The following is a 16,895-nucleotide window of genomic DNA, read 5'->3' as shown; positions in this document are numbered from 1 at the left end:
GTTGCAGGATTTGCAAGCAGGTGGGTTTCAGGCCTAAAATCTGCCCACAATGTGGTTTTCCTGACATGAATGCTTCCAAATATTTGTGTTTGAACGCCATCAGGCTTGACTTGTGTTCTCCAACCTCCACTGTACTATCGCTCACACTTTCTCTGCAAACTCAGCACCTGAGCAAGGTCGGCTTCACTCATTAGGTGACCTTACTGACCACTTGTTGCACAGTGAAGTTTTCACCTGGACAGACTGACAGTCTAGCTACCTGAAAACCCTCACAGAGATGGTGACTTTGAATTCACCAGGTCAAGCCTCCACTCTAAGGCTTCCAGCGTATTCTTTTGTTCATAGGTGTCCCCTGGATTTGTACAACATAGTGGTCCTGCGTTAGTTTTTCAGATTCAGAAATTGATCAGTCTCATAGCTTATCAGACTTGGGGATGTTAATTCATCCTCAAAAATAATAACAATGACTAACATTTACTTGGTGCTAAAGTGTATGACAGGTTCTAGGTGCTATACATGAATTATTTAATCTTCACAACAACCCAAGGAAGTAGTCTCCATCTTTGCAAATGAAGAAACAGACTAAGAGGTTGCTAAATTTTCCAGGGTCACAGAGTAAATCAGTGGGAACTCAAATAATCTAACTCCAGAGCTCAAGCTTGTATAAGGGAGTATATTCTCTTCATGTAGAATGATACTTGAAAAACTAAATTATTAAAAGGTGCCTAATAAACAAGAGCATGGGATTAGAACAAGGCAGTTGGTTATAAATGACTGATTTTAAATGGCATTAGGCTCAGATAAAGTGGTATTTCCATCTCATGTCTGCCAAGTAGATTCTTGCTCCCATGTGCCTTATAGGATATCTTCACTCCTAGGCAGTGCTTCCCTGGGCACTGGCCACATTTGTCTTCCCATGTTTCCTTTTCATCACTTTCATTACTAACCAGTCCTCGTTTCTGACAGGTAAATTTCTTTTCATTTGCATGTTAATACCTTAAATTTTAGGTAGTCATCTTTTTACTTGGTCTGTGTGTCTGACTTCCTAATCTCTCTTCTGGTTCATCTTGTTTTGGTTTATGGTTGAAATTTCTGAGGGCATTTTAAAAAATACTTTTATTGATTTTTAGAGAAAGAGGAAGGAAGGGGGAGAGAGAAACATTGATGTGAGAGCATTGATCGGCTGCCTCCTGCACACCCCCTACTGGGGATGGAGCCTACAACCCAGGCATGTGCTCTGACTGGGAATTGAATCAGCAATCTTGAGCTGCACACTGGCCAGAGCCTGAGGGCATTCTTATTTCCAATCTTTTTTGCAGTGTTTGTGTCCTGGAAGATATACTTGACTGCTGATGTCCAGACAGTAGTCATATTGGATGACATCAGCAAAAGCAATTTCAATAGATTATTATTACTCTTGCACAGAGCAACCTTTCTCTGTTATAAAATTACATATGTTACTTTTCTTTGTTTATAATGTAAATTCATGGCTTAACACTTTAAATGAACTGTTTTAATACTTAAACTTTCACAAGTCATAGCCACATTCTTGAGTGGCAAATAAATGACCAAAACAAATTCCATGGAGCTTTTAAAAGGAGTCCTAAGTTAATTATCATTTAAATTATACATAAAACCATTATGAAAACCAACAATCCTATATAATAAAACCCCAATAGGAAATCGACTGAACAGTAGAACGACCTGTCGCTATGATGCACAATGACAACCAGGGGGCAGACACTCAACACAGGAGCTGCCCCCTGGTAGTCAGTGCGCTCCCACAGAGAGAGCGCCACTCAGCCAGAAGCCAGGCTCACAGCTGGCAAGCACAGTGGCAGTGGTGGGAGCCTCTCTTGTCTCCCCTGCAGGCAGACAGTAAGGAGCAAGGGGTCCCAGACTGCGAGAGGGTGCAGGCCAGGCTGAGGGACCCCTCCCCCCCCTCAGTGCATGAAATTTCATGCACCAGGCCTCTAGTCTATTATAAAAGTGATAGAAAAATTTAAAACCTAGGTTTAGAACTCATGATACTCAGTGTTTTACATATATTGTTGTTTATAACTCACATACTTTAATTCATTTGGTCCATATGACAAAATAGATATTAATGTGTTCATTTTATAGTTTAGGAAACAGATTCAGAGAGTAAATAACTTGTCCAAGGTGACTAAACAGCTGAGTGAGAAACACAGTCTGTGTCTGTGGCATTCAGTTTCAGTCCTCTCTGTTGCTTCCATTGCCTCCTAATGATAGTAAATCTGCTGTCAGATGCTGGGTTGGGTTTTGGACACTTAAGTGCTTTGGGTTTTTGTATTTTTTGAGGTATTATTTGATCACAGATAATTTCATCCTAGTCATTAAAATTCATCTTATATGACAGCATTTTTCTGAATCTAAAGCATTAAAAATTGAATTTATAAAGAATATGGATTTTTCATATAATTCAAGAGAATATGGAATATAACTTAAGTCTGCAAATTTTTAGCTATAAAAAACACAAGTTTCAGTCTGTTAAGGGAATTCATTGAAAATGCATAGAGATCAGAAGAACTGACAATAAATTATTGTTAGATCACTGGTACATGTGTGGGGTTGAGTTCTTTATAACTTCTATACTGGCCCATAAAGAAGGTCGTGGGTTGATTTCTACCCTTGGAGAACATAGGAGTCTGCTTAAAAATTATAGTTTGGGTAAGCAAATAAAAATGAAAATGAATAAGAAATACCTACCTCTTTTAACTGTATAAATATATTGCACCAAATATACATTTTTTAAATGCCTAATATCCAAGTGTGAAAGCCAGTATTTGACCAAAGCTGGGGCTGAAGCTAGCATCATATATTAAATTTCTGGAATATGTTAATAAACCTTAAATATTCTTTAAATTATAATTTTTTATTATAAAAGTTGTGGTCTAATTTTAAAAATAGGGCATGACAGTAGAGTAATAATAATTTTCAACACTGCCTATTGTTAGGTTGCTTCTGTGATTGCTGTAAGTGCACACAATAGGTCCTGAATAGATTCTTATCATTGATGTTGTTTCTATTTCTCTCTCCCTCACCCTCTCTGAGAGCAATAAAAATCTATTAAAAAAAAACTGGCAAGTGAGTTCACAGTTTTGAGTCATGTAATTGTCTCTGCTTATGGCATAAAGGCTGTTTGAGGAATGGAATTCTTTTCCTTCATAATGTCAAATATACAAGTTTAAGGCTATATTTTAAAATTCTTAATTTTTCTTCTGGCATCGAATGGGGGTTGGGAATTAACATTTTATCAGCAGCCAATTTTATTGTAAATATTTTCAAAGGAACTCTTTGTAAATAAAATACTTGGTGTGCTTTCCTATCTTACTAAATAGTTACTGATTTATCATTTTGTAAGTTACTTTGGGTCATCATGAATATCTGTTGTCACCATAGCCACTCTGAACACTAGGTGCTACATTCCGTCTTGTATTTTGTTACATTAAGGAGACTGGAAATATGGGAGCTTTGACACACGCTGTAGGAAAAGCAGAAATGCCCTCATGAACAGACTTCAAACTTGGTGCACTCCAGCTTCCTTTCTGCTTTTTCTTGTTTTGGTAATTTATTCTCTGGGCAATTTCTCCTTAGAATCCCTGCCTCTTGGATTTATAACCTTCTCCAATTTCAGTGAAAGTAACTATAGTCTAGCATGCGCATTTTATTCAAATGCTTCTATTTCAAGTAAATCACAAGAGGAAAGGAAATTTTAGTTGAGGACTGTCTGCTAGATATAGTGATACGTGGTTTATCCTAACTATCTTTATCCTTAACTCTGCAATGGTAAATTGGTTAATCCCATTTTATAGATGAGGAACCTGAGTATTTGAGTGTGAGATAATTTGTTCAAGTTCATATAAGAACTTGTGAGATAATTTGTTCAAGTTCAAGGTAGTATAAAACTTGGGAAACAAGACTTGAACCCAGATCTTTCCAGCTCTAGAGCTTCTGTTCTACCCTACTATGAATGTCTTAAGTATTCAGTTTTAACATGCCATGAATTTAAAACATTAATTAGTCCTTTTAAGAAATCTATTGTTGGTTATTGTTCTTGTTTAACATTCCTACTTTAATTTCCAGTTACAGGTGACTTCACTTTGCTAGAACCCTGAGCCCTCATTAAAGGGTTTGTTTGGGGTGGTTTTTGGTGGTGGTGGTGGTGATGATTGTGTGTGTGTGTAATTTTTTTGGTTTGAGTCTTTAACTGCAGGTGAAAATTGCTATTCTGGCAGTCTCATTAGTATTCCACTCTTATCTGGATATTGGTGCTTAGCCTGGTTTTGTTTTAATTAAATAGCAAATCTTAGTAAAACAGCATTTTTATTTCTTCCAGCATTCCCCTCTTTTCTTTCCCTCTTCTGATTTGGATGTGGAGGCTTTCACCTAATAGGCTGTTACCTACCCTGCACCACTCTCTATCAGCTTGTCTGAGATCTGAAATGAAGTAGGGAGACCCATTTTCCATTTCTGCATCATTTAAGTATTTTTACCTCTTTTTTAAAAATCTGTATAATAAAAATTTTGACAGTCTAACAGACCTAGTCTGGTAGCTACTATTTCCTGACAGTCATTAAAATAACTCCTGTGGAATTGAAGTAATTCACATTTACTTTTGCATGTTAGAAATGCAGCTTTCAGAATTTTTTTTTGCAGCTTTCAGGTTTTAACAGTTCTTTGTATCATCTCTTAAAATACCACCTAAATGTTGCATCAATGAAATTTCCTTTTCCCGATATTTTATTATGAAAAATTTTAACATAAAAATGTGGAAAAAATTTTACAGTAAACAGCCCCATATTCTGCCTACCAGTTGGTGAGGTTCTTAAATCTTTATATCAGCTGAGAAGTGTTTGGGCTATTTGCAAGTTCTTCCTAAGAACAAACACGTGTGTAGCTGTTATAGCAACATGGTTAAGATGATGGGCCTGGAAATCGAGTGCCTGGGTTTGGTTTCTAGCTTTGCCATCTGCAAGCAATTAGTTCAGCTCTTTGTCTCCTTTCTGCGCCTCATTAATTGAGATAATAGTATTTCCATAGATTTCACATGACGATGAAATAAACTGATCCAACATACCTGGCAGCATAGTAAGTGCTCAATAATTGTTAATTATCACACTAGTTTGGTTTTTTACTGCAAATTTTGAATCAAGATGTAACTTTAGAATTATTTTATTATGAATACATTAGCTGGAATCAAAGATAGTGAATAGACTAAAAATTTTTGAGCATTGTTTTTAAATTATTTGTTAAAGTCATGGATCAATAATCCTCCAACAACCCAAGTTTTTTAAAGGTTCTGTTCCAGGCAGTATTTGGCCTTTGTGGGGAAAACAGCAAAGTTAACTTGTCCTCTTTTAAAGATAGCTAAAATGGCATCGTTTACATTTCTTTTGTTCATTTCTATATTAGAGTGACCGCAGGACTATTGAGACCAACTGATAGTGAGTGGTGGATGGTTCTGCCTCTAAAAAATATCCTGAAGCTTTATTTACATCCACTATTTTTTTATCTTTATTTTGTTGATTTCTGCCCTTATATTTATTATTTTTATTCTTGTTGTTCTTTTGGTTTTGCCCATTTTCAAGGTCTTCATTTGAATGTATGTATAGCTCATTTGTTCTTAATCATTTTTATTTTCTGAAAATGTGTTTAAATAAAAGCATAAATCTCCCTCTGAGGACTCCTTTTCTTTGTTCAGAGGTTTTTTATGACTTCATGGTGTACTCTGTACCAAATTTATACTTGGAAGTTAGTTCATTAGGGGTTACATTGCTTGAATTTAGATGTCTCATTAGTACATTATTGATATATTCATTACCTCTAGCAGGTTATATATATATACACACACACACACATACTTTGACATTTCTGAAGCTGAAATGATTGGGATTATGCACTGCTAAGATATAGAAAATAAACTCACTGTTCATTCATAGCCTATTTTTAAGGAAAATCTTGACCCTATTAAAAGGAATGGCCTCAGTAGAAATAATGAAGTAACATTTTAAACGTATAAATTATGGGAATGTTTGAAATATTCATGGAGGATTGTCTGAATGATAATAGCCTATTGATTTCTCAGGATTAGTTGTTTTCAGCTAATTTTTTTCTGCCACCACACTTGGGGAAAAAGCGTTCTCATTAGTGACAGTGGGTGTGGCTGGCATCAGAATCTCCATGTACATTCCATCGTGGGCTCTCACAGGATTGCTGTAGTGTGTCCAAACTGCTTCCCTCCACCTGTTTGTTTTCTCTAGGTCTGTTTTTCACTTTCAGTCACAATGGAAGCCTAATTACATCACCTTCTTTCCTGAAAACGCTTCAGTGCTTCCTCCTCCTCAGGATGCTCAAAGCTCTGTGTGATCCAGTGCCACCTGACACTCCAGCATACTTTTGGACCAGCCTCCCCCCTTTTCTTTATGAGCCAGTGATACTGGCCTTGTCTCAGTTCCTGTCGCAGTTCTACATAGACATTTTGCTCATCCTATTTCCTGTTTGCCTGAGGCCCACCCTTACCTCTCAGGCTAACTCTTCATCTCAGTTCATTCATGACTTCCTCTGGGAGAGCCTTCCAGACTTTCCCCAACTGTGTGTGCTCATATCACTACCTTTTTCATATACTTGTATGGTTGTTACTTTATTTTTGTGATTCTTTGATATCTGTCTGTCACCTCCACCACTAGATTGAAAACTTTATGAGAGAAAACCATGTCTCTTTCTTGTTTGCCATTGTATCCCCACTGAGAAGGTGATGAATAAATATTTTCTAAATGAATTCATGGCTTTTTTTTTCCTGACAGAAAATTCTTATATACATAATTTTTGAGAATCACTTCTCTAGATGTGGATTTCATCTGTGTACTTCAGTGATGGCGAACCTTTTGAGCTCGGCGTGTCAGCATTTTGAAAAACCCTAACTTAACTCTGGTGCCATGTCACTTATAGAAATTTTTTGATATTTGCAACCATAGTAAAACAAAGACATTTTTGATATTTATTTTATATATTTAAATGCCATTTAACAAAGAAAAATCAACCAAAAAAATGAGTTTGCGTGTCACCACTGACACGTGTGTCATAGGTTCACCATCACTGGTGTACTTGAACAATATTTGTTTCTTTAATTAATTGCTTTTTCTCGATTGAACTGTGGCAGCATGTTCTTCTCATTGGAGTATGCTGTAAGTCATAAGCTGTTGAATTGATTATATGGACACTATCGATAGTATCCATTGTGCCAGATAATAGTGTCTTCACGAGGACTCAGGACAAATATATCTCTGATCTCACTCCCACAGAAATATGTGATTCTCTTGAATAAGCGGTCTGTTTTGTTTTTTTGTCCTGGAAGCACTTTTGTCTTACACCTAATCCTTCTTGAAATGCAGAGCCAAGTTTGCAGCTCACATCTAAGAATTAGTCCAAGGTTTCTGGCATGCCCCTCTGAAAACTAATCTTAATCTTTAGAATTTTAATTGTGATATTTACATATTTCATAGTTTGTTCAATAAAAGGCTCTATAATTAGCTTTCAAGAAGGAATGAAACCACCAGAGCTTGCTTTTTTCTTCTTTTTTTTCTGTTTGCTGGGTGAGAAATGAGTTCAGTGTGTTTCTATGTGCTGAAAGGGGAGAGAATAACAGAATGCAGTGTATTACATATTGGGAGGAATTCTAGATGTTAAGTTATTACTGGTTCATTTAGGAACTAGAATTCTTCCCTTTTTTTCTGCTAATGTCACAAAAGCACAGGCATTGCTTTATAGATAGCTGAGGTATATGAGAGTTGTCTGTTAGGCTCAGGGATCTATAGTTAACACTTTTGTGTGCACATGCTAGGGAACTAGACAGAGTTTTATTTTAACTGCCCTCTCCCCCACCCCTTAGTCCTATCCACACAGAGCAGCAGTTGGAGGTTCACTGCTGTGTGGGTTATGAGCTCTGTGGAAGTTCTGATCAGAGACCTTGCTTGGCATTTAGCTTGACTAAATATCAGAATCCCTTTGTTTTCCTTGTGTTGCAAGATAAAATTTTGTGCCATTTGATGAAATGACAGTTGTGCAGTAGCATATCTGACTCTGGAGACCAGGCATTGGAGAAGTAAGAGCAGCCACAACTATTATAAGGAGAAGCTGGAAGGCATTTTAGAGTGATAACTGAAGAATCCCTCACTTTGACCAGATCTTAAGACTCCTTCAGAGTCCGTTTTTGATGGCCCTGTTCTCTTTTCATTTAGTTTGAGTATAGATTGGTCAGCTTTCCCTGTGGCATTCATTACTCTATGGGCAGCAGGATCTAGGGCTATGCTGTTACCCACATCTACGTGGAGCAATGACTTTAGTTGTACTGCTAGGCTTTCCAGTATTATTTACCTTTACAGTCAGTGTTAGTAACATTTTTTTGGACTACGTAAACCAGTAACATAGTCATTTATTGTCATTAGCCATTTATTATCTCTAATTGTACAGAATTATATGTTCCATGCTTTTATTTTTTATTTTTTTATTTTTTATTGTTGAAAGTATTACATCTGTCCCTTTTCCCCCTATTGACTTGTCCCAGCCTGTCCCCACCCCCCAGCCCAGATCTTCAAAGTTAATAACACATTTTTATAAATTTCCAAGTTATATGACTCCCATAGTTGAAAATAGAGCCCTCATGATTCTAGCATAAAGGGAATAACAAGCCCTGACCAGTGTGTCTCAGTGGATAGAGCGGTGGCCTGTGGACTGAGGGATCCCGGGTTCAATTCTGGTCAAGAGCATGTATCTTGCCTGCGGGCACATTCCCAGTAGGGGGCGTGCCGGAGGCGGCTGGTCGATGTTTCTAACTCTATCCCTCTCCCCCTCCTCTCTCTAAAAAATCAATAAAATATGTGTTTTTTTTTAAAGGGGGGAATAACAGTTTTTTCTCCAGAGAAATCACTATCTTTTTAGATACTCCCAGAGAAGCATGGCTTCCTGAAGGACATGGGAAAGAAATATCTATAAATGTCTAATTACATGTTACATAGAAGTGTTATTTGTATATGCAAGTTAGATTTTGATGACGCAAGTATGAGTAAGCATGTCGATTCAGGAAATGAAGACTAGAAGAGCCACATTCAGTTGTAAAAACAAAAAGGAATTACTTGTACCAAGTCCCATTCCTGAAAGAATTTGTATTTGGGTTGAGGCTTTGATAAATTCTAAGATTGGCTCAAGGAGTAAAACAAGCCAAGTAAAAATTGCCAATGCTGTAGATTGTAAAAAATGGATAAGTGGAGTTTCAGCCAACCAGATACATTCCAGGTGTCAAAATGTGTTGGATAAATGATAAAGGCAAAAATGCTTTGGAGGCTATAGATATCCAGATTCTACCACTGGTGGTTTGTAAAGGGAAACGTTTTCTGAAACAAATACAATAAGCCATCTAGGACATAAATGTTCAAGGGCCAGTTGAGAACAAACATAAAATCACAAAGACATACCAGGTAGCTCTTTCATGGCGCCAGTATGACCAGCCATTACTTGCCTTAAGGGGAAGTACCTTGTTTGGTAGAAAGTTGGGTCAGAGCTTAATCAAGAGGGTCCCATGTAAGCTATACAGGTTGAGGGAGAAGATCGGGGAAGGTGCAGGCAAAGCCTAGGAAACTCAAGCGAGTTTTCTGTTAAGCCTGCTGACAGGTTCAGCCAGTTCATTACCCACATAGGCATTCTCAATCAGCATTTTTAGCTCCGCATGTCCCTCAACTAGTAGGAGAACACTGACCCCTAAGAGGCCAGATGGTCATAGGTAATACGAGGAACAGTTTCCATACTGTAGCTCAGCAGTTTTTTAGCCTGAGGGGTGGCGTAAGGAGCTGGCAAGGTGGGTGAGAACCTGCCTCACAGCAGCCTCCATGAAGCAGGGAGGAGGGTACGAGTCTTGTAGAGGCACCTCCAGGACCTCCTATCTTCCATACCTGGAAGATCACAGGTGCTCCGCCAAGGCTCAGGTCACCTGTGGTTGGGCCTGTCTGTATAGCAATGTGGAGACATGAAGATTGCGGGGTGCCAGTCAAGAGCAGTTTACCTACCTATCATATGTGGGAAGGGAGAGAGGATGTTGGATCAGGGCATAGTTTCAAGCACTTAGGAAATTTGTGTTCTATTGGTCTTAGGATAAGCAGTCTATTCTAATGTCTGCTCCCGGACTGTGAAGAAGTCCTGGGTATCCTCTCAGTCGCTCGGGACATCCTGGAAGATGTCCTCCTTAGGATCATACAGCTTATCCCAAGAAGCTCATATTCATGAGTAGTGTCTGTGTAGTATCCGTCAGGAGTACTGGTATCGCCTTTCAGTGAGGATTTTGTATTTCTTCCAAATACGCAGCTTCTGACCGGTAGTTTGTAACAGGAGCCTTTAGGCAGTATGAAGAAGCAGAAACTGCCTGTGGAGGTAACACTGAATGGTTCTAATTCATTTATTTTACAAGCCAACAAAACCAGAATGGAAAAAGGTAGATTCCTCTATTGAGACACATCGGTTTATGAGGATTTAGTGAATAATGACCTCAAAATAGGAACATATTGGGCAGTAAGGACATTGACCAATTCCAGTCTTTAATTTACTAGTATACCACAGTGTGTTATGATTTTTTCCAGTTGTCTCCAATCTACATATTTAAATCAAGAGATAAAACCTTTTTTAATTTATTACAGTTTTTTTAAATGACAGCTTTATTGAGACAAAATTCACCCATTTAAAGTATGCAGTTCACTGGTTTTCAGGATATTCACAGAGTTGTATAACCATTACCACTGTCTTAAATTTAGAACATTTTTATCACTCAAAAAATGAACGCAATCACTCTGAATTCTTCCCTCTAATCTACCTGGCAGCCCCTAATCTACTTTCTGTCTATGGATTTGTCTAAAAGATAAATTCTTTTAAAAATAGTTTTGTGCCCAGCTGGCATCTCTCAGTGGTTGAGCATCGACCTATGAGCCAGGAGGTCATGGTTCGATTCTTGGTCAGGACACATGCCCAGTTGTGGGCTCGATCCCCAGAGGGGAGTGTGCAGAGGCAGCTGATGGATGATGTTTCTCTCTCATTGATGTTTCTATCTCTCTATCCCTCTCCCTCTCTCTCTCTAAAAAATCAATAAACGTTTTTTTATATTTTTAAAATATATTTTTATTGATTTCAGAGAGGAAGGGGGAGAGAGAGAGAGAAGCATGAATGATTAGAGAGAATCATTGATCGGCTGCCTCTTTCATGCCCCCCACTGGGGATCGAGCCTGCACCCAGGCATGTGTCCTGACTGTGAATTTAACTGTGACCTCCTGGTTCATAGGTCGATGCTCAACCACTGAGCTATGCTAGCCAGACTAAAAACATTTTTTAAAAAAGTAATTTTGTTTAATAACTGGACAGTTATTTGCATGTCTATAAATGGAATATGACTGTTAAAAGGACATAATCACTATTTTACATTCATAAAAGTCATCCATATATAATTGACCTAGGAACTCCTCTTTCTGATTTATTAAAGTTTAAAAATTATCTTGGGTTTAGTAAACAAAACAGCTTTCGTGATAGTGTTGAGATAACTCAAACTTTAGAGAATGCTAGCACCCTTGGTTATTTTGTTATGTCTTCTATTAATTTTTTGCAGAGCTGGATTAATGTCTGGTACATCAGTAGGTGTCAATTAAGGAAGCTTTATTTTACTCTGTAGAATCCAGCTTCCCTCCCATTAAGTCTCCTCTTTCCATTATGCCACACATGTTTTCCAGATGTGCCCAAAGCTGTTTTTTTTTTAAAAAAAACAACAACAAAAAAACACTTGGAAGCATTCCATAGAAGTGTGGATCATTGTTCTTTATTTCCGTGTTCTATCCTATTTTTTGTTACTAAGCATGAAATCACAAGTTTAAATTTGTTATTGTTTGAATGCTGGAATGACAAATAGGCTAAGGGAGTAGAAAGAAAAAAAATTTCCGTATTTTACCCTGGCAGATTGCTCAGTGGTTAGAGTGTTGGCCCACTGACTTAAGGGGCATGGGTTTGATTCTAGTCAAGAGCACATACCTCAGTTACAGGCTCAATCCGAGGCGACAGTTGGGGTGGGTGTGGGAGGCAACCAATTGACATTTCTCTCTGTATGTCTCTCCCCCTCCCTTCCACTGTCTCTAAAAATCAATGGAAAAAAATATCCTCAGGTGAGAATTAACAACAATGAAAATTTCCGTGTTTTATGTCTAATAAGTATACATGTCCCATATTTCACAGTAAAACAATTTATGTAAAGCAGGAGGACTTACTAGTAAACTCTGTGCAGCATTTTCAGCTTGAATACTTTATGTATTTAAATAGCCCTAGTCAAAATGCTGAATATGAATCAATGGGTTTATGAATATGAATCAAGTAGGAGGAGACAATGACCACCTATAAGACTTTTTGTTGTTTGTATTTTAAATGTTATGGTGTAAATACAGACAGCAAAGCTCAGGATTCTTTTAATTTTTATTTATTGATTTGAGAGAAAGAGAGAGAGAGAGAAACATGGGTTTGTTGTTCCACCCATCTGTGCATCCATTGGTTGCTTCTTATATGTGCTCTGACTGGGGATCAAACCCACAACTTTGGCATATCATTACACTGCTCTAACTAACTGAACTACCTAGGATAAGCACACGGTTCTTAAATGTACAACTTGAAGTTTTACACATGTATATGTGTATATAGTATCATCACACAGATAGTATAAATAATATCTCAACACCCAGAAGGCTCCTTAGTACCTGGTATTTGTCAGTTACAACCTTCCTCGAGGTTATCACTATTCTGACCTATAAGCATGGATTCATGATGCATGTTAATAGTATCAAATGAGTCTCTTTTGTCTGGCTTCTCATAATCACAAGATTCATTCATATTGTGTATAGACGTAGTTAATTTTTTTTAATAGTATCATATAAGTATGGCACAATTTATGTATGTATTCACATGTTCATGGATATTTAGGATGTTTATAATTTTTTTTCATTATTATGCCCAAAGCTGCTAAAAACATTCTAATACTTGTCTTTTTGTGAATATATGCACTCATTTTTCTGGGGCCATATGGTTTTAGTGTATTATAAACGTTCTGAATTTTTAAATTAAAACAGCCAAAATGTCAGGGCTTCTTCACAAGAAATTTTGAAGTTCACCTGACTGGATATATCCCTCTTTGCTTCTATAATAGAAACTGGGGGCTAATAACATTCATTTCACAGTCATTTTGAGTAATATCATGGGCCTATTCTACAATGGCAGGGGTTAGGGATGTTATATATTTGGTTATTCTGTAAATAGCATGCACCATGCTAGGAATTAGAGCTACAGCTTTGGAAGACATTCATATGCCCTGTTTCCACCAACCAGTGAACAACTCATTCAAACATAATCTGTAGAGTGCAGTGATTCAGAAATGAGAGTTATTGGGGGAATACTTAGGATGGAGCATCTCACTTAAACCTGTGTAGTCAGTGGAGACATCTTGGAGGAAGTGATACCTAAACTGGGTCCTAAAGATTGAATTGAAATTGGCCAGGTGAAGGAGTGAGGGGGTGGGTGTTGAGAGGAGCAGGGCAATGGGAGTCTCTAAAGCAGTGGTTCCCAACTTTCCTAACGCCGAGACCCTTTAATACAGTTCCTCATGTTGTGGTGATCCCCAATTTCGTTGTTACAAATAGAACATAATTAAAGCATAGTGATTAATCACAAAAACACTATGTAATTGTGTATGTGTTTCCCGATGATCTTAGGTGACCCCTGTGAAAGGGTCGTTCGACCCCCAAAGGGGTCACGACCCACAGGTTGAGAACCGCTGCTCTAAAGCAATGTTTCAGGCTTGGAAGAAATTGAAAGTAGCCAAGTAAGCAGAGACTCAGTGATATTGGGCAATATCAAGTTTTGACATCCTCAGATCATTGATAACACTTTTTTTTTTATCATGGAAAACGTCAATCCTAACCTGATAATAGTAGAATGAACCCTCAAATACAAATACCACTGTCCAGCAACTCCAGCCAATGGCCAATCTTGTTGAGAATACCTTTTCTATCCCCAGTGGATTGTTTTTGAAGCATTATGAGCCATCACGTCATCACTGAGGATTTTTAGCAATACTGTGACATGATCAGTTTTGTATTTTAGAAATCACACATTTCTAGGAATTTTAAAGTATCTTTTAAATGCATACACCATGGTTTGGGTGCTTCTCATGTGCTTTCAGTAACACAAAGACATCTGTCTCTATGCACTAGCATCTATTGCTAGTAGTTTGCATTTTTTTTCAAACTATGGAAGCATGATTAAATGTTAAAATTATGTATTTATCTTCCCATGTCAGTTAATTTGCACTTAAAATACTATTAATGAACATTTTGGCTTCTATAACTAGGAGAATGTCATAATGGATATAAAAGTTTGTTTCTAGGATTCAGCCTCCATAATAGCAAAGATAACTAGTATTTGGAAAGTAGGATTAGATTTATAGTATTACTCTGAATATTTTCTATAAATTCAAGTTGAGGAATTTACTATTCTTTTATGCAAAGGGTTTGTTACTTATCTACCTGTTGCAATTTGCTTGTTGATTCTGATGGCAAGAATTAATATAGATTAATTCTCACTTTTATTTTAAAACTATTTTTAGCTGTCTTAAGTCCCTAAGTTAAAAACCCCTTCCTGGAGTTATTTTAGGTAATTTTGTGGATTTGGTAACTGTTGTAATACTTTGGGATGGTACTGCATTTATTTTGTGAGAATAATCTTAATCTAAATCAGAGGTTGGCAAACTGGCTGCTGAGACTGGTTCTTACATTTTTGAAGGATTATTAAAATACAAGGAAAAATTTGCAACAGAAGCCATATGTTGCCTGCAATTTTAAAATATTTACTATCTGGTCATTTACAGAAAAAGTTTGCCAACCCTGATCTAAGTTAATATAACTTAAATTTTGTTCACCTGCTTGTTTTCTTTGGGAAACGTTCCTGTAAGATTTGTTTAGAATGGACATTTGAAAATTTTCATTGTCTTCTACAGAGAAGATGGTGAATTAGAAGACGGTGAAATTGATGATGCAGGATTTGAAGAAACACAAGAACAGGAAGAGGATGAGAAGCAGAAAAATGAGAAAGCCTACAGAAAATCAAGAAAAAAACACAAGAAAGAAAGAGAAAAGAAAAAATCCAAAAGGAGAAAACGTGAGAAACATAAGGTTAGTTAGAATCTACTTTTTATTTTCAGTAAATTTTTATGAAATATAAAATACTGAAAATTAGAAAGTATAAATCATTGCTTATTTTCTTATAAAACATGGATTATATCTTTTATTTATGTGATTAATATATTTTAACATGAATATTATATGAATTAAAGGTTTAAAAAATAAGGTAGCTTTTAATGCAAATTAAAATAAATCTTTTTAGTTGATGGAAGTTTGTAGAATGCTGAAGCTTAAGGAATGAAAGTTTCATTCTCTGCAGATACAGATTAGCAGCATTGGCATTGTCCATCCATTTATTGATTTATTTACAGGCATAACGTGCTTGCTGTGGAAGTCTCCGTGTTGTGTGCTGGGGTTATAGTAACAAGTGAAGAGGCCTCTGTTCTTATAGAGATTACCTTGAAAAGGGAAGGAGAGGCAGTGAACCCATGATAAACAAATGCTATCAAGAAAACAGTAGAGTGCTGAATAGATAATGTGAGTTGGGGTGGAGTAGAAAGGAAAACTATGCTGGCAGAGAACCCAGGTAGTTTTTGAAACTCTGAATTTTCCCCATAAAAACAAAGCAATTAGGATATTGTCAAAACCAAAAAGTTACAATATCTACAAAAAATGAAGTAACAGGCTATCCCCACAAATGTCAAAAATACAAATGGATAAGACTAAACCACAAATAGCAACTGTGTAATGAAGCAGAGGGAAGGTAAAAGGAACTTCCAGAAAACAGACTGGCAAATGGTGTTTTTCTCAAATGGCAGAGTCCGGAGTGAAGCTGGGTGAGGGCACCAATTCTATTCGCAGTCAGGGCCGATAGAGTTTATCATCAATGTTTCTATCTCTCTCCCCCTCTCCCTTCCTCTCTCTTAAGTCAGTAAGAACATTTTTTTTTTAATTTAAGTCTTATTCTCAAGGTAAAAGTTCTTTACTCCAAGAAGACACTCAGAAATATAAAAGGAAAAAGAAACCACCTAAAATTAAACTAACGAGAGTAGCCACTGTTAACATTTTTATATATTTCCTTCAAATCTTTTTTCTTCCGTGATTTTTCCCCTTAATATTGGAGACATACTGTTTAATTGATTTTATATTTGGTATATTTACTAATATTACAGATAAACATTTTTATGTTACTCTAAAATCTTCCAAAATACTATTTTAATTGATTGTTATATCCTTTAGTAAATCATTCTCATCGTATTGGACATGGAGGTCATTTGTGGTAAATCTTGAAGTATAGGTGGGAATTAGATAGTTGGCCAAATAAATCCAGAGAATACAAAAGCAAAAATTGTGAAAAGAATTGCATGTTTGGGGGGGAGGAACCAAGATGGCGGCATAGGTTAACGCCGGAGTTTGCCGCCTCGAACAACCATTTCAAAAGTGAAACTAAAAGACGGAAGGGACATCATCCAGAACCACAGGAACGGTGGCTGAGTGGAAGTCCTACAACTAGGAGGAAAGAGTAACGCATTCGGACACTCAGAGGAGGCGCAGTGCTGAAGGCAAATTCTGAGGTGCGGAGTGCGCGGTTGGCGTTTTCAATCGGGAGGGAGTCGCAGACTCTGAGCTCCAGATCCGGGAGAGGCTTTAGGGGCACAGACTCAAACGGGAGAAGCAGGACTGTCTGGT

The 16,895-nt window shown here is 37.2% G+C and overlaps 1 protein-coding gene across 1 annotated transcript in view; it reads left to right on the top strand.

Moving 5' to 3' along the window:
* Positions 1 to 16,895, top strand: part of ZC3H6 (zinc finger CCCH-type containing 6) — a 57,163-nt gene that overhangs the window by 4,563 nt on the left and 35,705 nt on the right. Inside the window, exons 3-4 of the mRNA XM_015563790.1 lie at positions 9,996 to 10,001; positions 15,083 to 15,257. Coding sequence (XP_015419276.1) covers positions 9,996 to 10,001; positions 15,083 to 15,257 — 181 coding nt within the window. The remainder of the gene's footprint in view (positions 1 to 9,995; positions 10,002 to 15,082; positions 15,258 to 16,895) is intronic.

Source organism: Myotis davidii, unplaced genomic scaffold (assembly GCF_000327345.1).
Source record: "Myotis davidii unplaced genomic scaffold, ASM32734v1 scaffold939, whole genome shotgun sequence".
NCBI classification, from domain to species: Eukaryota; Metazoa; Chordata; class Mammalia; order Chiroptera; family Vespertilionidae; genus Myotis; species Myotis davidii.
Note: the sequence above shows the minus strand (reverse complement) of the source record. Positions and strands in the feature narration are given on the sequence as shown.